The 26,342-nt window shown below is 42.3% G+C and overlaps 1 protein-coding gene across 49 annotated transcripts in view; it reads left to right on the forward strand.

The window, feature by feature from the left end:
- Positions 1-26,342, forward strand: part of CALD1 (caldesmon 1) — a 236,492-nt gene that overhangs the window by 144,459 nt on the left and 65,691 nt on the right. For 15 of the 49 annotated variants that reach the window (XR_010585853.1, XR_012432879.1, XR_012432880.1 and 12 more), the window contains exon 1: positions 10,490-10,705. The exons of the other annotated variants lie outside the window; for them this stretch is intronic. Coding sequence is in view for 9 of the 15 variants with exons in the window: in XM_074036009.1 (XP_073892110.1) it covers positions 10,653-10,705 (53 nt within the window). In the remaining 6 variants the exon portion in view is untranslated. Of the gene's footprint in view, positions 1-10,489; positions 10,706-26,342 lie in introns of those variants that run through there. 49 annotated transcript variants of the gene reach the window in all.

A 26,342-nucleotide genomic window follows, 5' to 3' on the forward strand; every position in this document is an offset into this window, starting at 1 on the left:
AAATTATGTCTCATTGTGGCATTGTCAGAGCTATGGTAGAGCTGAAATCAGAGACATATACCCTTGAGAAAGGTGTCAGTTTCCCATGAGAACTCTGCCTGAAGTGCAGAATAACTTCTAGAACACAGATTCTGGTGTCCAGTTGGGTTATGTCATCAGAAATTAACATACGCTGTCTTTCCTACATTCTCTGAAAGGGGGTTGGAAGCCCAAATCATTGGACAGTCTGTAGAGCAACATGTCCAAGAGCACACAGTCAGTGGCAGGGTCAAATCCGGAAACCCTGTCATTTACTGCAACTCTGGCACTTCTTTTCTTTGCATTGTACGAAGCCCCACTCTCAATTTATTACCACATTAGAGCTAAATGTCCTCTAACTCCTGCTGAAGAGATTGTCTTTTAAATCAAGGACAAAAGAAAAGACACCGGATAAAAGTTCAGCAGATCAGGGTTTCCTTATCTATAAAAGAGAACTAACACTTCTCAGGGTGGCTGAGAAAATTAAGCAAGATATAGAAAAAATGTCATCGAAAGTGTAAAGGGTAATGCTCATGACATACGTTTATCATGTTGAAGTGCCTGGGTGATTACATTGGATTCACTTCTATATTAACTACATGGAGAGTTGCAGGTTTCATGCTGGTCATGTGCTACGTTTCAAAGGAATTTTCACACTTCTTACCCTACTACCTTATGCTAGCTGACTGGCTGTCAGGCAGTCAAAAATCAGATGCTGAGGAAACACAATGAAATAAAATGTCACCGTCACTCTGCCTAGAGCCTGTCACCTCTGGAGAGGGCTTAGGACCTCAATTGCAGATTAGGAGAGCCAAAGCCATTTTATCTTCCCTTTTCCTTTAGATGTGAGTTGAGGAGAAAATGCAGAAGATTTAAAATTCTGGCTTTATCCCAATCAGAAGGAAACTGTGCTGTGCTTACTAGGAGACCCCTACTCCCACCTTAGGTCTTACATGGCACTTTTTACGTATGTTAACTATTATCATCTATTTTATATGTTTATTTGTTCCCATATCTGTTTTCTCCACCAAACTGAAAGCAACTGTAGATCAGAAACTACATCTTACTCATTTTTATTTCTCCAAGACCAGCATACAATGTTGAATGAACACTAATACTTTAGTCCATATCTGTGTATTAAGGCACAACTGTGACAAATTTGCTAAGCTACTTGTGAGGGAGGCAGAAATGTCAGTGACATTTGTTGTGTCTTCTAAATGCTGGCACCATCAATACCTCTCCTGGGGTTTCATCACTCCTTTGCTGAGCCTTCAAGCCATTGCGATTTCAACTCCATATCTTTTCTCTAGAGAAATGAAGAGATTTATCTCATGTATTTCTTTGATAATTAAGGATAATTGGACTTTTACAACATATAATTTTGACCACTTATGCTTATTTAGTTGCATTGTGGAGGCAAACGATATGAATTTGGTAAGAGTCCATTTCCTTTTGTTGGCCTATTTACTCTAGTACTCAAGCCCTTAGTATATCTGCAATTAGTATCTGCCTTATAAATCAGATAATCATCAAATTAAAGGGTTTATACCAAACATACAGGAGTCCAACCGTGAACAAACTGCATAATCAAAAATTTCTCTAATGAAAGATCAAGCTTGTGGTCAGGAGGAGTAAAGTATCCAGTTAATCCCAGAAGAATGGGCAGAAGTAGGATAAGGGTAGGGACAATCTCTGGCATGTATTTATCAACATTCTTTCTGATAATAGAATGTTTAGCATACAATAGAATGTAGTGTTTAACATATAAGTTGAGTTCAAAGTTTAGATTCCAAATGGTAAATGGTTTTCCAATATTGGGATGTAATGATGGAACAAAAAAGAAAAAAGAAAAAGAATGAAGTAATACATTAGAGCCCAATACTTTTTAATCAAAATACGAGGACTTAATTATTTTTTTCCAGTAAAGTCGAGCATTTTTATAAATGGTTTATGCTCCTTGAGTAGTGCTATTTGGAAGAAGGAGGAGGAGTATTTATAAATGGAGTTTCTTCATCATAAAATATACCCTTTGGTTAATTTGTTAACATAAAATTTGTAATTCAAATAAAGTTAGTGAACTGGAACTCTCAAAATACATAGACCCAGAAGCACAATAGAATAGCCTCAGAATTGTATTTTTACCTTTCAGCTTAATTTTTGATTCTTAGATCTACTGGGAAAAGGTCAGAAGGAAAGGTAATTTGAAGTTATCCTAGAAAGACTGAATTCTAAAATACCTAGGAGAATCTCAGATTACTTCAGCCCTCTCTACTTTGCAACATATTTTAGAAAGCTGAATTCATATTTCAGATCATTGGCTTTCAAATTTGAAGTGACTGTCTGCTTTTTTTTTTTTTTTAAGTATCATCTATTTTATTTTTTTGTTGTTGTTGTCTTCATAATGTGTTAACATTAAAAAGCTTTCCAGATGGCTTCTGGCTTTGAAATGAGAAAATTGAATATGTTTTTTTACTAAATATTTTCCCTTAAAAACCTGCCAGGCTGGTTGTTATTCTATAAATTAGCGAGATTAAAAAAGGCCCCATTTGCTTTTCTTGTTTTAATCTTAATAAGAGCTTGATTTCACTGCTCAATAACGTCAAAGTAAAATAGCATCTTAAAATGGAAAAGCTTTCTTCTCCTACTCTATTTCTAATCTCCTGCCTTAGGCTACCATCATAAAGGTACCTAAGATTCTACAGAAGAGCATTTCTGAGAAATACAATGCATAAGGGTCAAATTGCATTAGGTATCCCAGATTGAAGCAAGTGGAGTCCAACTGTAATCCACAATATTAATGAGTATAAAGAAAGAATGGCCAGTAGAAGCTGACCGCGGTGGCTCACACCTGTAATCCCAGCACTTTGGGAGGCCAAGGCGGGTGGATCACCTGAGGTCAGGAGTTCGAGACCAGCCTGACCAACACGGTGAGGTCTCTACTAAAAATACAAAATTAGCCGGGCATGGTGGTGCATGCCTGTAATCCCAGCTACCTGGGAGGTTGAGGCAGGAGAATTACTTGAACCCAGGAGGCGGAGGTTGCAGTGAGCCGAGATCACACGATTACACTCCAGCCTGGGCAACAAGAGCAAAACTCCATCTCAAAAAAAAAAAAAAAAAAAAAGGAATGGCCAGTAGAAACCTGCATGACTGCCAAGTTCAAGACCTGGTTTGGCCCTGGGGATCTAGGAATATCCAAATGAGACAGACCTTGAACTCAGGGTTGGTTGAGTTTCAGGGTGGTGACATGAGATTTATGGCTTGAATCTCAGAGTTGTGACATGAAAAGTATTCTCTCCACTTGGAGAAGTGTTTCCTCATGTCTCCCCTTGGCTTGGGTAAAATATTACCTGTGATGATTTCACCTCCCTTTGCTCTGACTTTACGCTCATGAAGAAGTCTCTATTGACTGTGCAGCTTCCTGACATCCTGGCTTGGGGAATGGGAGGTGCCCTGGTTGGGAAATGGGAGTTCTCCAGGCACTGAAGACAGACGGCATTTCTTCTATCTTAATTGGCACTAGAGATGATGGCATCGGTCTCTTGTGCATCTGTGAGTTCATCAATCTTCCTGATACCTGTTGACTCTTGAACTCCCAAGATCCAATTTCTGGTGCAGAACTGTTATGAATATTCCAAAAAAAAAAAAGGCTAATCTGTAGAAACCTTTGGAAGAACAAGCAGCATCTCTACTCCATCATTGTCCTTCTTCACCCCAGAGGGAACAAATGACAAGTATTTACTGGCCATCTGTTACATACAAACACCCTTCTAGGCTGTATCAGGTGCAAAAGTGGTGGTAGGAAATATCCCTTCCAGCAAAAATGTTACACTGTAACTTATTTGGTAAAAACAAGTATATACACAAGAACAATGAATAAATAAGACTCTGTGTATTTGTGTTTCTCTTTCTTTTCTTTTCTTTTCTTTTCTTTCTTTTCTTTCTGTCTCACTCTGTCACCCAGGCTACAGTGCACTGGTGCAATCTCGGCTCACTGCAGCCTTCACCTCCCGGGTTCCAGTGATTCTCGTGCCTCAGCCTCTGGAGTAGCTGATGCCAGGCTAGCCTTTGTATTTTTAATAGAGATGGGGTTTCGCTAAGTTGGCCAGGCTGGTTTCTAACTTCTGACCTCAGGTGATCCACCCACCTCAGCCTCCCAAAGTGCTGGGATTACAGGTGTGAGCCCCCACGCCTGGCACCATACATTTATTTCTATCTATAGATATCATAATCAAGTGCTGATCCCAGTCAGATGTGATTATAAAATATAACAGAACCCCCCAAAAAGAAGGAAATCAATATTTTTTAAGACTCACTGGAAAAAAATCTGGATTTGATTCCAGTATAAAAGCCATGTGTAAATTTAATATCCAGATGCATAAAGTGGACACCAGCAAATAAATTTATGGTTGTGGAAATATTTAGATACTTTGAACAAGAGTGGTACACCCTGAGAATTCTGTGGCTTATGAACTAATATATGCTTCCTTTGAAGATTTGACCTTTTCTTCTGCACTAGAATTATCTCCTGAGTCCTTATAATAATTTCCTTCACAACCCGTACCTATGAACAACAAATCTACATTCTAAAATATAGCACTATGGCTTAGATTCAGTTTCTTATGGGTCAAAATCACATTCTTCATGTACACACTTCTTTCCTGGAATTATGTAAAGCAGATATTATTATTATTTTCACTGAGACCAGAACCAGGATTTTGTAGATGTGCACCAGCCACCATTCATTCAAAATCGTTAGAGCCCTGCTATTTCCAAGCACTGTTTGTTGTTTTAAAGATACGTTTCAAGTTGGAGGGCAGAAAGGAGTTAGAGGCATGATCCTTTTCAGATAGAAACTTTTCAAGAAAAGAAAATAGTCCAGTTGTTTAAAAACCCTGGATTTTAAAAAGAGCTTAGAGAGTCGGCCTAAGTAATTGGTGCAAGACAGTTTAAACAGAAACAGGGAGTCTCACAGCAAGTTGGCTGGAGGGGCTGACTCACACATTGCAACATAATTATTTCTCAAATAACATGCAAACAAGAGTGGGCTCGGCCGGGCGCGGTGGCTCAAGCCTGTAATCCTTGCACTTTGGGAGGCCGAGACGGGCGGATCACGAGGTCAGGAGATCCAGACCATCCTGGCTAACCCGGTGAAACCCCGTCTCTACTAAAAAATACAAAAAACTAGCCGGGCGAGGTGGCGGGCGCCTGTAGTCCCAGCTACTCGGGAGGCTGAGGCAGGAGAATGGCGTAAACTCGGGAGGCGGAGCTTGCAGTGAGCTGAGATCCGGCCACTGCACTCCAGCCTGGGCGACAGAGCGAGACTCCGTCTCAAAAAAAAAAAAAAAAAAAAAAAAGAGTGGGCTCAAGCTTTTTGGTTTCTCTCTCCCTAACAAGATAAATTAGAAAGAAATAAAGTCAAATCCAGGAAGACTTCATAGAGGTGAGGCCAGGAACTGGTTTGTAAAGAACCACGAGAATTCAGAGAAGCAAAAGGAGTAAGCGTGGGCATAGGACTTACAAAGCAATTCATTTGGAGAAGAAAAAAGAAAAAGCAAAAACCCTGGATGTAGCACAAAACTGAATGAATGATCTCTCTAAGAGATGCTATTATCAATGTGAAAATGATGTTAGGATGTGTTAACAGGAACGTGGCAGGCAGCACTGGGACTTCAGCCAGGCCTTGGTCAGCTTTTATTATGTCCAATTTTGGTTTCCTGTTTGAAGAGTTGTTATAGTCAGGCTGATATTAAAAGGATGGAAAATAGGCATTGGCGTCTAGCCTAGAAAAGACGAGACTAAAGGATGACTTAATACCTGTGGCCCTCGTAGAGATAAGTAGGTTTCTATTTCAGCAACAGGAAATCTAGTTCGATAACAGGATAAATTGAGCGTGAGACTGATTAAACACTGGGACCTTGATCACAGGATGTCACCTACTGAAGTTCTTTAGCTCTACTGCTTTCAGAGTACTGTTCACTTTCTGTCTTGTAGTAGAATTTTTATATACATGTCTTATCTCCCTTTGGGACTGCCCTTCTTATCTTTGCATCCCCCACAGCACTTAGTGCAATGACTTGCTTGTAGTAAACATTCCAATAGTGCTAAGCGAAGCAAAGCAAAAAGGAATGTGCTGTGACAAAATAAAACTACATGGTCACCATTATAAGGATAATAAGGGAGTGTCACAACCCAAGCCCCTATTACAGGCCTAGAGATAGATGAGGCAAAGAATAATTAAGAAACGTGTATCAACACAGGCCACGAAGAACCACTGGCAGACTAGGGTGAGGAGTAAACTGTGATTTTTCCACAGCAGCCCCTACATTCAATATCAAAGGACATTACAGAGCAGTATAGTTTAAGTGAACATATTCAACGTCATGGCAGAGGCAGGGGATGGGAGATGCCATCAGCTATGGGGGAAGACGATGAGAGGCCAACAGAAAGGAGGAAAGAGATGCTGCCTGTGACTATGGAAACTCCTTTACCTACATTCCTGTTCACCTTGGGATGGGGGAACAGCTGTCTAGGCCAGATTTTTTGCCTAGTTCTAAGAGTATGGAGCCTATGAATTTCTTCATAAGAAAATTTATCTCCAACAGCCTTTTCAAATGTCCCCTTTATACTACCTGTACTGTTGCCTCCCTAGTGGTAGATTTCCCTTAGGTTTATGTGAGTTTCTGTAGGAAGTGAATGACTCTGTGCATGTTGTGTGTGTGCATGTGTGCATATGCATGCATGCATGTATGTGTGTCTCTGTGTGCACATGTCTGTATGTGTGTGCATGTGTGCGTATGCATGCAAATGTGTGTGCATACATGTGTATGCATGCCTGTGTGTATATGTGTCTGTGCATGTGTGCGTATGCATGCATGTATATGTGTGTGCCTGTGTGTGCATGTGTGTCATAAGTGCATTAGGGTGTGTGCACAGTGCTTCCCACATACCTCTTTTTTCCCTAGGAAATTGTTCCAAGGTAGAAGCTATTCTTAAACAACCGCTGCAGACTCTAAAGTCTGGAACAGATCATGTGGTCCGGTCTCCTACCTCCATGAAGTAAAGTTATTTTTTAAAAATCATATTTTCTTAATAAAGGACCACCCTGTGGTAGGAGCTGTTCCTTTCTATTACACTGACCTTCCTCAAACCTTCCCAGCCCAGAATCTCTTTGATGAAAAATTAAACAATAAAGTATACAGAAACAAAGGATGCTATGAGTAATCTCAGAGTGGCCCAGACTTTCATTTTTCCTAGTAAAAGAGTCCTGAAGCATCATCAAATTCACAATACCTATTATCTTGCTGAAGGATGACTGGCCCACTTGTTCATGGTGCCAATGAATAGTCATTAGTTCACTTCTCAGAGACACCAGTTCTGGCAGCTGGACACTGGGTACCATTCTCTGCTATGCAGTGAAAGCACACAGGCCTGTAGGTCTCGGCAGGACCAGAACACTGTGCACAAATAACCTTTAGATTGTTATTTCTCAATCCTCTCACCTTGCCTCTCCAGCCCCAGCCACCAGGTCTCAGAGGACTCTTGGAAGCACTTGCCTGGCCCAGCCCTGCTCTGAGCTTGTGATTCACTTGTTATCTCCATGCATCTTCCCGCACTGCCTGTCTTTCATTGGCCTTTGTGCTCTTCCTGTTCCCAGAGAGTGTCTGAACCAGGTCCAAGACTCACTTCTCTCTTCACTGTTCCCATGTTGGGAGCCTACCAGGTAGCACGAGTTATAACACCACTGGGTTTTACTATCACAAACTAAAGACAGACGGCTGCTTCCCAAATGCATGCCCCCAATAACAAAGGAGGGTGTGCACTGTTTCCTTTTCCCTCTTTTGGCAGCTAGGGAAATAGCCTGGTGGACATCCTGTGTACAACTGGCAATTAGCACACTTTCTGTACATGGATTCTGCACATGTGTGGAAGATCACTAAATTCTTGCTCTCCTCCATGGAAAACACTGACCAGAAAGAACCACAGATTTTTTTTTTAGGTTATTCCATTTTATGAACCTATTCTGAATATGCCAAAACTATACTTGTCACCTCAGAATTGGAGTGGGGGGTTGGGGAGGAGGGAATCAGGAGGTGATAGCTTTCTCGCAGAGCTGCGACAAATAACTACAAATTTGGTGGCTTTAAACAACACAACTTATTATGTACAGTTCTATAGGTTAGAAGTCCGACACAGGTCTCACTGGGCTAACATCAAGGTGTCAGCAGGGCTGTGTTCCTTCCTGGAGGCCCCAGGAGAGAATCCATTTCCTCGCCTTTTCCAGCTTCTAGAGGAAGTTACATTCTCAGGCTCTTGGACCCCCTCTCCATCTTCAAAGCCATCACCAGTCTAACTGTCTGCCCACCCCGAAGATATAGCTCCCCTAACCACAGCTGGGAAGGGGTCTCTGATTTTAAAGAGCCATGTGATTCGTTCCAGTACACCCGGACAATGCAGGATGCTCTCGCCATCTCAGTGCCTTTAATTTCATCACAACTACAAGGTCCCTTTTGCCACGCAAATTAACATGTTCTCAGGTTCTGGAGATTTGGGGGAAACGTTATTCTACCTACCACAGAAAGCCACTGACTTTTGTAAGTAATTGAAGAGAAAAAATTAATTGGGCAAAGTTCGGGAGAAAGAGGAGCGGCAGAATGCCTCGATACATGTTTCTGTCTCAGTTCTAGCGTGAGAAACTCAAGACAAGTCAGTGTGTATTTAAGTACTCTTGTGTGAAGGCAGACATATCTCTATTTTATGAGTGTCTTATGTGCTACTTTTGTCAATATATGTTCAGTGATCATATGTGTAATCAGAGATATTTAAGTGCATATATACATAATGATATATGGAGATAATTAACTTTAAGTTTATTAAACTGTATTTACTCTATAAACTATGACTTCATTTTTTGTTTTGTTTTTTTTTTTTTGCTTTTTGGGATGGAGTCTCACTCTGTCGCCCAGGCTGGAGTGCAGTGGTGTGATCTCAGCTCACTGCAACGTCCGCCTCCTGGGTTCAAGCGATTCTCCTGCCTCAACCTCCCAAGTATCTGGGACTACAGGCACCCGCCACCAACCCCAGTTAATTTTTATATTTTTAGTAGAGACGGGATTTTACCATGTTGGCCAGGCTGGTCTCGAACTCCAGACCTTGACCCACCCGCCTCAGCCTCCCAGAGTGCTGGGATTACAGGCATGAGCCACCTCACCTGGCCTATAAACTATGACTCTGATGACCGCATAGTATTTAAGCAAGAAAACAACCAAAATGTTCTAGCTAAAGTGAAGAGAGCATTTAACCTAACCCAGTTAAACTTTAAGTTGAACACAAGAGTAGCAGATGCAGTTCAGCTCCATGACACTGGGTGAGTTGTCTAAATGCTCTGTGCTTTGGTGTCCTTGTCTGCGTGTGATATGAAGCCACAGATCTCAAAGATCGCTTTCATTCTGTGAAAGTGCTCTCAATGTGTGAAGTTGACTGCTTCTCTGGCTATTTACCAAGAGAATAATCTTAACCCTACTTTGTGGAGATCTGATTTGTTCTCACTTGACCAAAAGCCAGTCCCACGAGCAGCTTGGTACCCAAGCACCAGTCTGTTTAGTACTCATTAGAGATGAAGAACCATATTCATAAGTCAAGCTGAGAGGGAGTGTCATCTCCAGACAGAATCACCACCACCCCCTCCTCAGGAACTGGAATTTGGCTGCTTTCCAAGCCGCTGCTGACCAGGCTCCATTGCCCAGCTTGGCTGATGAGATCACTGCCAGAGTACCATGGGTGCAGACGGGGCCTGCTGTTTCAACATGTTCTCCGGAGGGCTCTTGCCCACATTTCTTGGAGAGGTGTGAGCACCAAACATGCTGAACCATCCAGCCCATCACTGAGCAGGGCCGTCTCTCTTCAACCCTTTTCATTTGGTTTGCATTTTTATGTCATGCCTCCTTCCCTGGATAAAAGGGATAAGAGGAGTTTCTCAGATTTGATTTCTCAGTGGGAACTGTTTGCTTTGGAAGCCACCTACACCAATGCTAATTGAGAACAGAGCTCAGAATGGGAGCCTGAGAACTGCACCCGGATGAACTTTTTGGTGGGCTGATTTCTGTTGATCTTGTCAGAATTAGGTTGTATATGCCTGTAATACCATGATCAACTGTTTTCCAAAAGGCTGAGCAAATGCATCAGTGTCTTTTTCCTTTGACAGTTACTTACCTTGGAAAAATTATTTGTAGTTAAGCATATAAAGTCTTCATCAGGAAAGCTACTGGGGATCCTGGCCTCACTACCCAGCAATAACACTTCTGGAACTCTCGAAGCAATCAGTGCTCTTTAATCGCTAAACAGGATGGGCTTCTATTAGAGAGATTACAGTAAAAAATAACAATCAGCTCTCTGATGATCCTGTGAGGAGGGAACGGGTGGGGAGGAGTAGATTTGGCTGAGGACAAGCCCAGACTTTCGTCACAGGGACAGACCAACGTGTTAACACAAAGGGAGAACACGGGAGCATCCTGCACCGTGCATTTCAGCCACAGATCACATGGCCCCTCCGCGGGCCCGGCCCACGCCCTGACCGCCCGGCCCAGCCAGGTCTCCGTACCTCTCTGCCCCGCCGCCCCTTCCCAACTGCGGACATGCTGGGTGGATCCGGATCGCATGGAAGACGCAGCCTGGCCGCGCTCTCCAAGTGAGTCCTCATTTTGCCTCTTTGGTTTTTCCTTTCTTTTCTTTCTTTCTTTTTTTTTTTTAAACAAACGAATTGTTGTTAAAAAAAAAAAAAAAAAAAAAAAAAAAAAGTGGGAGTGGGAGGGGAGAGGAGGAGACACCAGGCAGGAAAGGAATGCAGTGAGTGTGTGAGTTTCAGACCTGTCTGAAACTTTCTGGTTTCCACTTCATGGTTGCTCTGATTCGCTGGTTTTTCTTGTTTCCATTTTAATGGTGGTTTGTGGACCATTTGCCAGGAGTTTATACCTAGGCACGGGGTTTCTGCGTTTCAAATACCAATCCATAAAGCATTGTGTTTCTAAAGGTCTGCTGTTAATTTAGACCTTAGCCCTCCATTCAGAATGATCCATTGGCAGGGCTCAGAGATTTTGGCTAAACCACACATTGCCCAATCCTTAAAGTAAACAGCCAAAGCCCTCAATATACTGACCATCTGACTAAGACAGAACAAGACCCAGAGCATATGCTATTGATCAGGGAATTGTTCAGATAACGGGCTCCAAGGGTTTAGGATCATGAAATCCTGGAATGTTAAAGCCAGAACGGAGGCCTTTAGACTCTTTGGTGCAATGCTCTCGTTCAACAGGCAGGGAAACAGAACCCAGAGGGGTAACTCAATTTACCCCAAAGCAGACAACAGTCGGTAGCCAAGCCATGGCTTTGTACTCTTTCATGCAAAGGGCCATTTTCACACTGGTGTTTATGAGGTTTGAAAAACTTACTGGGTCTTGGGAAAAGGTACCGCACAAGAATTAGAACACCAAATGGCCTTTCAGTAAATCTTTTCCATTTTTGAGAGTTTTGGCACCGATTCAGCATGACAATTGTTGTTCCAGTTGTTCCAGCGTTTGTACAACAGTTAATCAAATAAACAGAGGAACTCATCAGGGTCCTAAAAACAAGACCCATGTCCATTACATTAGCAGATCTCTTGGATAACTAGTTTCTGTAAGTGTGGTTATTCACATGGGAGCGCTCAAAGGGACTTTAGAGGTTATCTGTATAGTACGGTGTTTATCAAACTTTTTTAAAAATCAAATTTGATCTTAAAGGGAATGCTATTGTGTGAAGGAGATGTTCTGGTTAAAGAGAGAAGGTTTGGGATCTAGAGCTCCTCGTCCTCACTCTACTCTCCAGTCACAGCCCACTGCACAGTTGTACCCCACTCCTCATCCCTCTTCTACCCCACCTCCCCTCCCTCTCCATCAAAACTTCCTTGGAATCCTAGGTCTCCATGGAACAGTTCAGAAACCACTGATCTCATTGAAAGCCTTCATTTCAGATGAGGAAACTGAGGCACAGGAAGGGCTTGCCCAGGGTCACACAGCTGATCCTCAATGGAGCATGGGATGCTAGGAAAAGAGCCCAGTGTGGCTGGCTGTCTCTCTTTCTCTCAACTCATGGTCCTGACACTTGTTTCCACTCCTTCATGCCTTTGGTTCTATCAGTCTCCTTTCTCTGTGTCTCCCTTCTCTGTTTACTCTGCCATTTCCTGGATTTCAACAGCTATTGCCTCTCACTGGGATGGTTGTCATTGCCTGCCATCTGGTCCTCGGCCTCTCTCTCCCCTTTCTGATCCAGTCCCCTACAGACCCCACCCTTGAAGATAAAGTCCATTCTCCTTATTACAGCATTCAAAGTTCTCCATCATATACCTTCAATATTCCTTCCCATTCTGACTTCCGCCAGGGAGAATGTTAAAAACATTGCGGGGAAATAAATAAATGATGGGCATAATTTTATCAGATTCTGCAGAAATGACAAAAGAAATGCACACAGGGATGTGGAGATTTGTAAAAAGTATAGAAGTACCTGATCCAGTGAAATAAGATCACTCACAGCTCCCCATACTCAGCATATACAAGCCACCACTGTTTCTGGACTCATTCTATTCCCTACACAGGGAATACCCTCACCCTCCTGTTTCTGACCTCCTTCCTGTTTTGCAAGGCCCTGATCAGATGCTCCCTTCCTCTATAAACCTTCCTCATTCCTCACTTCTCTCACTCTAATAACCGTTGCCCATCCTTCTTTTATTAGCTTTGTACCGTCAATCGAGGAGAATGACGAGGCAAGTCTCAATCATTTTAGGAGGTTTATTTGCCAAAGTTAAGGATGTGCCTGGGAGATAGGTCTCTGCCTTTATCAGAAGATGATTTTGAGGGCCCCATATTTAAAGGGGAAAGGGCAGGGATATTGAGAAGTACACAATTTTCATGTAAGTGAATCTGCATTTTTTACATAAGATCACATAAACAAAAGGGGCAGAGGAGAAATGCGGGGAATCTGCATTTTACATATGACAACAGACAAAAATGGGGTAGGGCAACACTCAGATATGCATTGGTGTCTGGTGGGCCAGGGTGACTGCACTTATAAAGATAAGCTGTCCATTTGCATTGCCATGGTGAAGTTTTAACAGCTCACTAGGAATATCCTTGTGGACAAAATATGTGGAAGGCTTATATTGCTTTTCACCTTGTAGCCATCTTATTTAGGAACTAAAAGGGGAAGACTTTGAGTGACCCAGTTCCCAGCTTGACTTTTCCCTTTGTCCAAATGTGTTCAGGGTACCAAAATTTAATTTCCTTTCACAGTATTAAAGTTATTGTTGAACACAGCTATCTTCCCTCCCAATAAATGGTACTTCACTTAAGGGCAGGAATGATTTTGAATCTTTGAATCTTCAGCATCCAGAACAGTGCTGATGCTCCAGAAATATTCTTTAAGTTTCCTATTATTGAGTAAATCAAACTCAGTTCACCTTAGTTTACATTTTTCATTTGAGCCGTTTGAACACACAAAACCTTCACTCCTTTTGCTTTGCTAGACTGTACTAGGTTAAATGCTGAAACAGGTGCCCAACAAAATGAATTCTAAGTTCCTTTGCATTTCCGTCAGATAATTTATCTTTGTTTCATCACCTGTAGAGCAAGATTGGCTGTGATTTTTTAATGAGGCATGTTAAAATTCCTGAATGCCAAGACCTACACAAGGGCCATGTTATTTTCAGGAGCAGGTGTGAATGGTTGCTCGGTGATTTAGATTTCAAGGTGTTGAATTTGTTCCTACCAAGATTCTGAGAGATTCTGTACTGAGAGATCCTGTAACCTGCAGTTTAATATTTTCACTGGTGCTTTTATCATTTTCCCAAAGCCTAAGGAAGTTTACTTGCAACAAGATTTGGGGTTTCCTGTAAATATTTGTTTTAGTCCATAAAGGGTTATTTTTCTTACAGAGAAGTGTGCTTTTATGTATCCTGAAGCTGAAAGTTAAAAGTTGTTTTGTGTGTGTTACATTTTCTAACAAACATGGAAGGGCATGTAAGTTGTAAAATCACGGGGTCAAGGAAACATAGGAAATTATTTAGTTCATCCCACTGTTTTCTGAGGGAACTGAATCCAAAACAGTGCTGGGAAATAAATAAATGATTGGCAGAATTTTTAAAGATTCTGCAGAAATGACAAAGGAAATGAACACAAGAATATTGAGATTTGTTAAAAGTTTAGGAATGCCTGGTTTATTCAATGTTATCAGGAAATGTAGCATTATAGTTATGCAGAATGCTAAATTTTGTTATATATATATGTGTGTATATGTATTTAGTGGAAACTCTTTGCCTTCATTAAAACAGATATTACAATACATTTAAAACATTTTCAAATTGCTAGGAGTTTTCCTTAGGAACGTAGTTTTTTAATCATGCTGTAAAACAGTGATACCTCAGGGGATAAGACTCCCATCCAAAAATGGGTCCAGTGTATTATGTGATGTCTTCCATCTACTTATTGATGCTTTTAAATCTCTTCTAATACCTATTAATGCATCTGCCTCTTGTGGTCCCACTCCCTGTTCTGCTGTAGCCAAGAATAATAGGACACCCATCTGTTAGAATTACGTTCAAAGTAAAAATCAACAATCTGGTGAGAGAGGTCTTCTCTCTTACAAAGTAATGGGCATTTACATTTTGTGACTATTGGTTTGTAGGCCAAACTGTTAAATATAGTGAACTTCAAGTTTCTCTTCAAAGAATCAGTATGTCAGTATGTTCAGCTCTCTTATTCTTTAATTCTCCATTTTAAAGTTTAACTTCCCGGTTCTCTTTGCCCACTTGCTTCTAGTTTCAGTAAACAGCTTTCCCACCAGTCCTAATCAGTAGTTCACATCTGTTCCCCTGGTCACCTGCTCCGTCCTGTCTCATCCTGGTCACCTGCTTTGACCTTTGACCTGAGTCACCCTTGGTCACCTGCTCTGACCTAAGTCACCTTTGATTACCTGTTCCTAACCATCCTTCCCGCCAAACTACTCACCCCACCACTCTGGCTCATACCCCTGCCCTCTTTAAAATAGCCAGTCAGAACTGGCTTAGACTGTGCGGTCTAACCCTAGCCAATAGGGAATGACACAGCAGTAGGGGCTACCTGCATCAGGAATAAGAACTCCTGCTCCTCCCCTGTCTAGGTGTGCTCTTGCCATTGTTCCATCTTCAAGGGGCACCCTTTCTGCAGAAAGTAAAGTTTGCCTTTCTGAGAAAATTGCATTTATGTTTGAGTGCCATTTCTTTGCGGCACTGGGGAACAAGCATTTTACGTTTCTAACATTGACCAATTTTGCCTACTTTTTAGTTCAAAGAAAGGTTTTAAATGATCTGGACCCCTTATCTGGTCAGGGATAAAACTGCTACTGCTGTTTATAGATTAAAAATAAGAAAGAATGGCAGAGAAATAGGTCACTGTGCTTTGCATGTATTGGGTACTCTATACATGATATTGCAGCACTGCATGAACAGTGGTGATTACGGAGGTGGTCTTGACCTTCTGTATTATGTGTCTTCTCTGCAAATGGCCAGCCCACGCACATTCACACTGGTTCAATACCTGGTGGCCACAAGCCTTTCAAATCTGTTGATGCTATCTGCATTGCTATCTGCGTTTTTCCCTCTCCTTACCTTTGATCTATTGAACCCTTGAAATGAGCCCTGCCTATGCTGCTTCTCACATTCCTCTTAGCCCATCAAAATCACTTTATAGAGACAGGCCTAACAGTGGCAAGAGGAATGAGAAATGGGAAAGAGGTCCTCTGTCCTCTGGAGGCGAACTTACCACTGGCATTTTTAACCAGACTAGTGAGGATCCGTTTCCCTATAGAAACACAGCTTCAGTTCTCCATACCAGCTTCAGACATACCTTAGGTTTAAAAAGGTGGTTGTAGGCTGGCCTGAGAGCCCGAGTACCATGTGTCATGGTGTTGAAAGTTTCAAAAGCCAATTTACAATGAAAGTCTTAGAAACAACCTCTTCATAAATGTAGTGCTGCCTGGATCTATTTCCAAGCCTAATTGAATTTTTAAGAGGAGTCTTTAGAAAATCTGTAAACCTGACTCATTTAGTCATTCATTCAGCAAATACTCATTGAGGGTTTCGCATTCTAGTGAATACTGCTGTACTCACTGAGCATTAAGAACATCAAAAAGGACAAAGCACAGGCTCTGGCCTCAAGGGTTCTGTTGTCTTCTGACCTCCCACCCAGCTTAGCATTATCTACATCAATATTCTCAGTTTTCTTTTTTTTTTCCTATGACCTTCTGAAATAAATGCATTTTATTTTGTAACTCCAGTACCTATACACTATATATGTATATACATTTGAAACAAAAATTTCACAAAACAGTGCTCACCCTTGCTGTGTACAATGTCATCTGGTATTTTCTATACGATTCTATTTCATTTTAAAATGCTGGTCACCCACTAAATAGATTTCAGAAGCTGCAGATGGGTCCCAAACCGAAGTTTGAAAACCAGTGAACATACCACATGACCTTGGTATCTGGTCCCTGCCTTCAGGGCAGCTTAGGAAGCTATGTTGGCTGGTGACCACCCAGGCTGCCAGCTACATGGGTCAGCATGGAGGTTTTTTGTTTTTGTTTTTGTTTTAATTTAATTAGTTTCGTTTTTTTTTTTGAGAGAAGGTCTCTGGTCACTCAGGCTAGAGTGCAGTGGCGCAACCTTGGCTTACTGCAGCCTCAACCTACTGGGCTTACGCGATCCTCCTATAGACGTGTGCCAACATGCCCTGATAATTTTTTGCATTTTTTTGTAGAGATGGGATCTTGCTATGTTGCCCATGCTGGTCTCAAACTCCTGAGCTCAAGCATTCCTCCCACCTCGGCCTCCCAAAAGTGATAAGCCTCCACTATCTTGGCTTACTGCAACCTCTGCCTCCCGGGTTCAAGCGATTATTCTGCCTCAGCCTCCCGAGTAGTTGGGATTACAGGCATCCGCCACCATGCCTGGCTAGCCTGGAGGTTTAAGAGAAGTTTTTTTGGATGGGAGTCAGAGGGTGTGGATTCTGGTCTAACTCCCTCAGTAATCAGCACTGTGATCTGCAGCAAGTCGCTTCAACTTGCTATGAAGTGGAGATGCTGATGCCTGCTCTGTGTAATTTACAGGGTGAGCAAGAACATCCAGTATCATAATGTGCATTAAAGTGTGCAGAAAAACATTAAATACAGAGCACAGGCAAGTTATTATTAAACAGTCTTACTTTTACAATTTAATATCAGAGGAACAACTTGGAGGGACCATTTGTTCTTTGTAGATCTGGGAAAGGATTCTTGAACAAGGCTATAATATGATGCCACTTCATAAATGGAAATCTCAGGGTGGCATTTGTTTGTAATATTAAAACTAGGTTTGAATTGAAGAAGCTCAGCCAAGTTACCCTGGTCCCTCTTCCCTTAAATACTTTTTTCTGGTTTTATTTTTTATCTTTATTTTTTTGAGATGGAGTCTCACTCTTATCACCCAGGCTGGAGTGCAGTGGCAAGGTCTCGGCTCACTGCAACCACCACCTCCTGGGTCCAAGCGCTTCTCCAGCCTCAGCCTCCCAAGTAGCTGGGATTACAGGCATGATTTTTGTATTTTTGTAGCAACAGAGTTTCGCCATGTTGGCCAGGCTGGTCTTGAAATCCTGACTTCAGGTGATCCGCCAACCTCAGCCTCCCAAAGTGCTGGCATTATAGGCGTGAGCTACTGTGCCTGGCCATTTTTCTGGTTTTAAAACCAAGGAAGCAACTAGGTGGTCGCTGGGATTTTAAGTCATGAGCCTATTTGTAAAGGAGTGTGTTTTGCCTATTATCTGCTCTAACCCAGTAGATTTATAAACACTAATTTCTACTGTTTGTTAGACCATTTTTTATTAAAAGCAACTAATAGTAAATAAAAGCAACCACAAATAGAGATAATTTTATCAAGAAGAGTTTAAAACAGTAAACTTTTAGATCAAATATGGCACTTTCCTCATTTATCTTTCACTTTTCCTTTCGTAACTATACTAAACCTCATCTTACACAGACATTGGTTAGAACAAATGCTTCTTTCTTTTTTTTTTTTGAGACAGAGTTTCACTCTTGTTGCCCAGGCTGGAGTGCAGTGGCACAATCTCAGCTCACTACAACATCTGCCTCTCAGGTTCAAGCGATTCTCCTGCCTCAGCCTCCCGAGTAGCTGGGATTACAGGCACCGCCACCACGCCTGGCTATTTTTCCATTTTTAGTAGAGACGGGGTTTCACCATGTTAGCCAGGCTGGTCTTGAAATCCTGACCTCAGGTGATCCACCCGCCTAGGCCTCACAAAGTGCTGGGATTTCAGGTATGAGCTACCACGCCCGGCCAGAATGTTTTTTTCAAGGCCTGCTGAATTCCTATTCGTGGCCTAATCTACCCTAGAGCTGTGCCTTACAGGCTAGCTCTGCCTGCTGCATTAGCTCTTCTTTTCTCTACCTTTTCATGTCTGTTTATTGATCTTTCTTTTTTGTTTTTGTTTTTGTTTTGAGACAGGGTCTTGCTCTGTCTCCCAAGCTAGGGTGCAGTGGTACTATCTCGGCTCACTGCAGCCTCAACCTCCTGGCCTCAAGCAATCTTCCCACCTCAGCCTCCTGAGTAGCTAGGACTACTGGTGCGTGCCACCACTCCTAGTTAATTTTTAAAATTTTTTTGTAGAGACGAGGTCTCACTGTGCTGCCCAGGCTGGTCTCAAACTCCTGGACTCAAGAGATCCTCCTCCCCTGGGCTCCCAAAGTGTAGGGATTACAGACATGAGTCACCACACCCAGCCTGTTTGCTGATCTGTTTTTAAAAGGAATGTCTACATTCACCTTTTCTAGGACTCAGTTCTCCAAATCACTCTACCTTTCACTTTGTAAGTAACAGTGGGAAAAATAAAATAACAATAAAATAAAATAAAAACAAAACTATATTCACCCCAAAGAGAAGAAAATAATTGACCCCTTTTGCCCTTTAAGAGTGAAAATATTCGTTACACAAATCAGCAATGCCCACCAAAGGCCACTGCTCACCAGCTCTTAGTGTAGTTTCCAGAGAAAACATCCAAAATGCATAAAAGTTAAGCAGTTTTTTATACCCAGCTTTAAGCTGATTTCATGACTGTCGTATAGCTTCTTTGTAGATACTTTCTGCAGCTGTTTCATGAATGTCATGGTATGCCTGCTAATTGAATTGAAAAAGACTGAGTTCACACGGCTTTTGAATCAGTAAGCTGAAGCCCAGAGGAGTTAGGTACACTGGACTGGAAGCAGAAGGGAAGGCTTTAAAGAGCAGCTGATTGTTCATCTTCCCTCATAGCTGCACTGCAGGTTGCACAAAAGAGTCTCAGCACCCCTCCTGCTAGCCAGGCCTAGCCCTCGCAGCACTAAATGGGTACATTCTTGACAAACAAGAAACTGGGGCCCGATAACGCTGATTCCCACATCTGTATTTAGATCCCACTCATGACTCAGTGTATGACCACAAGCAGGTCACTTAATGTCACCGGCCTAAGTTTCTCCATCTGTTAAAGGTGTCTATTGTCTGTCTTATAGGTGTAAATGAAAGGAACTAGCTATGCAAAGTACAGAAACCACAGTGGATGCCTGATCAGTGTGACATTTCCATCGTTTCCCTTTCCCTCTGAACACTCCCCTCCCCAAAGACCCATGAAGAGAAATGGCATGATATCTTCTCCCAACAAACTGATAGATACCGGGCTGAAATCAGCGGAATTCAATTTGTGATTGGCATGCATTTATTAAAACATCCTTCCGCTTTCAGGAAAATTAGAGCTCTTTATTTCAGATGGAGTTATCTCATTGGCTTACTATTTAAAATGAGAATTTGTACCACTATACGTTGGCTGACTGTGATGTTAAAGGAAACTTGCTAAAAACTGATTTTTTTTTTTTTTTTGGCAAAATATAGAATTACTACTTTTCTTGGTGGGCCTAAACCAGATTCAGTGCCAAGAGGGAAGTAGGAAGAAGTAGGGTTTTTTTTTTTGCCAGCAGATGCCACCAATCTTGAAGTATTCTGGACAAGTGAGGAGAGCATAAATTAAGACCGTTGACTTCAAAATCCAGATAAACTTGAATCCAAATCCTAGTCCCATCATTTTATCAACTATGTACCCTTGAGCGAGTTACTGAATCTCTCTGAGTTTCTCAGTTGATTCATCTACAAAAAGAGGAAGATATATGTAAAGTGGCTAGCACAGTGCCTGGTGCTTACTCAGTGCTCAAGGGTTGGGAATGGGGAGAACGTACGTGTTTAACAATAATTATTGCCATGAACTGGGTGCGTAGGAGATGAATCTGGGGGAGCTTCTGGGTAATCACAAAAGCATGAGTGACTGTGATGAGTTGTATTAGTTTCTGAGGGCTGCTTTGCTTGTAAATTACAAAGTACCATGAGCCAGGTGTCTTAGAACAATAGACACTTACTGTCTCACAGTTGTGGAGGCTAGAAGTCTAGAATCAGGGTGTCAGCAGGGTCATGCTCCCTCTGAAACCTGTAGGGGAGGATCCCTCCTTGCCTCCTGTAGCTTCTGGTAGCTCCAGATGTTCCTTGGCTTGTGCCAACATAACTCCAGTGCTTCCATAATTTCGTATGGCATTCTCCCTATGTCCCTTAACAGAGGCTTCGCTCTGTCTGTGTCTGTGTTTGTGTCCAAAGGGCACCAGCCACACTGGATTAGGACTCATCCTAATGACCTCATCTTGATTACATCTGCAAATACTCTATTTCCAAATCAGATCACATCCTGAGGTACTGGGGGTTAAGACTTCAACATAGTTTTGGAGGTGGAGGAGACAGTTCAACCCATCATCTGAGTGTACATACTTCTAGATTAAATGCAGCGAGCCTGGGCATCACCTCTACATTCTAGAATCGGCTGAGGTCTCCACACATTGGGCAAATTTCCTGCAACCTAGGGAGGCCTATTGTGAAAAATGATATTGTGATATTGGTTAGCTTTCTAAGTGAATATTTTCTCGTCACAAAACAGCAAAAGTTCCCTAGACTCAAGCATAGGCAGGGACTTTCCTTTGAACCTCACCGAGTGAAGGGCAACCAGGAAGTGTGTGTATGTCCATTCACCCCAAAGGAAACAGCCTTGCATCATAGATTGAGCCATCCCAGGTCTACATAAGTTCATACCATGGGTAATATTTTTCCTACTTGCTCTCCCTTTCCTGTATACATGTTCAAATGTCTGACATTAATGAAACATTCAGTGTGATCCAGGGAAGTATTATGAGTCTGTTTTTCCTGAATCTGAAGGTTTTGGGGCTGGGAGGAAGATCATGTAAACCACCCCCTACTCCCAGGGAATGGAGTGGCTCTGTGATCCAGCTACCCCTTGGAGCCTAGGAAGGCTTACGTTTCATGAGCCCACCTCGGAGCTACAGGGAAATCTCCATCCAAGATCCCCAGATACCAGAGGACAAAAGGAACACAGCAAAGGGAAAAACTGAACATCCAAAAGAATAAATTTACAATCTGCAACAGAAGGCATCTGAAAAAGTCAGGTGGGCTGCCACTTCAGTGTAATGAACCACTCACCTAAATAAATAGTACAAGGTGCTGGAAATTGTTGAAACATGATTATTAACAAAGTAGAATCCTTTAATCCTTAAACTGACTACTGTATTCCTTTCCTAGGGCTACCTTAACAAAGTATCACGTACTCTGTGGCTTAAAATAACAGATTGTCCTTCAATAGGTGAATGGATAAAGGACTTCAGTGGATGAGTGGATAAATAAACTGTGGTGCACCCAGACAACAGAATATTACTCAGAACAAAAAACAAATGAGCTATTAAGCCATGAAAAGACATGGAGGAAACATAAGTGCATATTACTAAGTGAAAGAAGCCAGTCTGAAGAGGCTGCATGCTGTAGGATTCCAACTAGGTGACATTCTGAAAAAGGCAACACTATGGAGATGGTAAAAAGATCAGTGGTTTCTAGGCGCTAGGGCAAGAAGGGAGGGATGAATAGGCAGAGCACAGAGGATTTTTAGGGCAGTGAAAATAGTTGGTATGACGCTACGTTTGTCCAAGCCCATAGAATGTACAATGGCAAGAGTGAACCCTAATGTAAACTATGGACTTGGGGTGATTCTGATGTGTCACTGCAGGTTCATCAGCTGTAACAAATGTACTACACTGGCAGGGGATGTTTATAATGGGAGAAGCTGTGTGTGTGTGTGAGACGGAATATATGGCATGTCTCTGTATCTTCCTCTCAATTTTGCCGTGAATGTAAAACTCCTCTACAAAAATAAAGTCTTTAAAAATAAATAAATCACAAGTAGGGTTGGTTCCTTCTGAGAGCTGTGAGGAAGACTCTGTTCAACGCCTCTGTCCTCGCTTCTGGTGGTTTGGCAGCAAGCTTTGGCATTTCTTGGCTTGTAGATGCGTCACTCCAATCTCTGCCTTCACGTGGCCAAGACGGTCTCCCTGTGTCTCCCTCTCTGCAGGTCTGTCTGTGTCTGAAACCAAATGTCCCCTTTTGATTAGGACATCAGTCATATTGGATTAGAACCCACCCCAATGACTTCATCTTCACTCAGTTATCTCGGTCAAGTCCCTGTTTCCAAATAAGACCACGTTCTAGGATACTGGGGGTTAGGTCGTCCACATAGCATTTTTTTGGAGGACACAACTGAACGCATGACAAATACGGAAAGATTTTAAAATTTTAATATGTGGTTTCATAGTTTAATTCATAAGCAGTAAGTGGGATAGGCCAGGCGTGGTGGCTCACGTCTGTAATCCTAGGACTTTGGGAGGCTGAGGTAGGCGGATCACCTGAGGTCAGGAGTTTGAGAACAGCCCGGTCAGCATGGCGAAACTCTGTCTCTACTAAAAATACAAAAATTAGCCAGGCGTGGTGGTGTGTGCCCGTAATCCCAGCTACTTGGGAGGCTGAGGCAGGAGAATCATTTGAACCCAGGAGGCAGAGGTTGCAGTGAGCCAAGATCATGCCATCGCACTCCAGTTGAGCTACAGAGTGAGACACCATCTCTAAATAAATAAATAAATGCAATAAGTGGGATAATTATTGAGTACATTTAAAATGCCAGCTGGCCATGCGTGGTGGCTCACACCTGTAATCCCAATACTTTGAAAGGTTGAGGTGGGAGGATTGCTTGAGCCCAGGAGTTTGAGGCTAGCCTGGGCAACATGGTGAAATCTCGTCTCTACGTAAACTAAAAAAATTAACTGGGCATGGTGGCACACACCTGCAGTCCCAGCTATTGAGAGGCTGAGGTGGGAGGATTGCTTAAGCTGGGAGGTTGGTGTTCTCGCCACTGTAGTCTGGCCTGGGTGACACAGTGAGATGGTGTCTTAAAATAAAAATTAATAAATAAAATGCCAGCTGGCTGAAGTTTGTTGGGGCAGGGAAGACAGCTGGGTCCTTCCCTCACAGGTAAATACCTGTCTAAAACCATTGGGTCTAGGCAGCTTTTGCTGCTTTGTGATCAGGAAGTATTCGCTTCTTAGAAAGCTAACTAATCTCCCTGCATCGAGCTCTGATCCATCAATTCTCCATGAAGTCTGGGTATTAAACCAGCCCCAAAGAAGAACAGAAAAGGGGATTATCCTCTTCCACTAAGACACATGCCTTTTCTGACATGGGAAGATAAAGCTCTCTGATGATAAATTTCCAAGTACATTTTAATGAGAAATGACATGGATTAAGAAAGAGATAGAGAAAATAAGAGATGAAAGGCATTCCATTTATTGGACATTTTTAGCCACAGTTCTCCTTGTATACCCCTCAAAAAAGAAAGAAAAAGTAGTCAACAGGGAGGAACAAGGGGTCACAAAAAGGAGATAAGAATTTTCACCTACATTTATTCTGCATTTCTCAGCCTTCTGTGGTGTTACTATCATCAGTGAAAAGGCATTTAAGATCCTTAAGTTAGAAAAATCTTTTCTGCCCAATTCCCCACTTCTTGTTTGGAAACAAGAACATGCTCTGCAAGACCTGTAAGCACAGATTTAATTTCCATCATGATGATGATGATAAAATTATAAAAATGGTGAACATTCATATAGTACTAACTATATGCCAAGCTACTGTGCTAAGTACTGTGCAACTATTAGTTCATTCAATCCTTACAACTCCACTATGACTTCAGTGGTTAGCTAATGTGTTACCTCCATTTGCAGATGAGAAAAATTAGGCCAGAGAGGTTCACTCAGTTGCCCACCTCCTCTCGGCTTGGGTGTGTGTAAGACTGGTGCCTGGTTTTTGGCTCCAGGCTCGCTCCTGGTGGCTCCCCTGGTCTCTCCAGCTTAACATGTAATGAAAGTTATTCCCTGTGTTTTCAGAGCTCTAACCGCTAGTCTTTGAGTGGGTGAATCTGGCAGCAGCTATATTATTACATCAGATCCTGCTTGATGAGCAAACTTCTCCTCCTGGAGGAGCAGGGCAGGAGGGCTGGAGAGGAAGGATCTAGCAAGAGACTTTGAGTTCTATAACTCTTTCCGTTAAATAACTAGCCCAGGGGTCTAAGTACTGCTTTACAGGCCCTAAAAAGAGGTCATGAGTGTACCTCTTTCTCCAGCAGGAGACAAGGACTTCCATATAACCAGCCAATTATCTAACTCCATTGTTATTCTCACATGACTTTGTATGCCAATTCAAGGAAAAGAAACTCGGCATAATTTTGGACCTCTCTCTCTATTTTTTTTTTTTGAGACAGAGTTTTGCTCTTGTCACCCAGTCTGGAGTGCAGGGGCACGGTCTTGGCTCACTGCAACCTCCTTTTCCCAGTTCAAGTGATTCTCCTGCCTCAACCTCCCAGGTAGCTGGGATTCAGGCACCCACCACCATGCCTGGCTAAATTTTGTATTTATAGTAGAGACAGGGTTTCACCACATTGGCCAGGCTGGTCTCGAACTCCTGACCTCAGGCGATCCACCCACCTCGGCCTCCCAAAGTGCTAGGATTACAGGCGTGAGCCACTGCACCTGGCTGGACTTCTCTATATCTTAAGTTCTAACCCCTGCCCTTTCAAAGCCAGAGAACTGAGACCTGGAAAGAAATGAATGGGCTTTGCTGTCGTGTAAAGAGCCCCGACTTTGGGGTTGGCCGGGTGATGGCTAGAATGCTGTGTGTGTAATCCTGGGCAAGTGATTTGACTTCTCTGTGCCAGGTTTGCTCATCTAGATTGTAAAATAGAGCAATCATGTCTATTCAATGTTGTTCTAAGGATGAGATGAGATGTATCTGCCTGGCACCTTGTAAGTCCTGCACAAATGCAAGTTATCACTGTTAAGTAAGCTTCACTATCCTGTAAAATAATTTGTTTGTTTGACTCACTTATTCCAAGTAAGGTTGGCTGGACGTGTACATTCTTCTTTATTTAAAATTATCAACGTTAGTGTTCATTTTTAAGTAGACAGTGGCTATGATTTTTAGGTTTTTAGCCTTACAAATGATAAACCTAGAACTTCAACAAGGAGTAAAATTGAGCAGGTTAGGTATTCCTCACTAGCAGCATAACCCCAGAAGGGTGAGGTGATTCCTGGGGCCTCCTATAGTCTCCTAGCGGCCCTGATACCCTTTGGTTAGGGGTCCCTAGGGGAAGTTGAGGACTTAAATTCTCTCTAGTAGGCTTCAGAGCTCCTTATTTGAGCGGAACTGTGACATCTTGGAGAAAGAAGAGAACACCACCAGTCAGAAAAGCCCACAATTGTAGTGGTGTCCTCGTTCTGAGTACAAGTCACCTAACTCCTCTGAGCCAATTTCCTCAACTATGAAATAGAAATAATAGTGCCCGTCTCACAGATACTATAACTATGAAGATCAAATCAGATCGCATATACATGATGAAAGTGTTTTGTAAAAAGTTGCCATCTGTTTTTGCTTGGATGGACCTGAGTTCATGAGTTGGCTCTGAAAACAGCTTACCATGAAACAGGATAAGATTAGCAGGACTGCCATGCTGACACAGATCATAACAGGGAGATGTCTCATTTTGACTTGGAAGCTGCACTAATATCATTGAAAAAAAAAAAACCTGGTTTAACTGTTGGTTGGTACCTTGTGAGAAGAGGAAGAAGGTGGTAAGAACTAAGATCAGAGCATAGTAGAGAAAGTAGCCCTGTAAACAGAGGAGAAGCAGAAAGACAGAAGGGAGGACAGAGCTTTTATTTTGCTCCAGGCTAAAAAGAAAAAAAAAAAAGCACATTACAACTCTATATTCAGGTGTCTGTCCCAGGTCCTAGAACTGGAACAGACCAACCAAGCC

The sequence above is a fragment of the Macaca fascicularis genome, chromosome 3 (assembly GCF_037993035.2).
Source record: "Macaca fascicularis isolate 582-1 chromosome 3, T2T-MFA8v1.1".
Taxonomy (NCBI): Eukaryota; Metazoa; Chordata; class Mammalia; order Primates; family Cercopithecidae; genus Macaca; species Macaca fascicularis.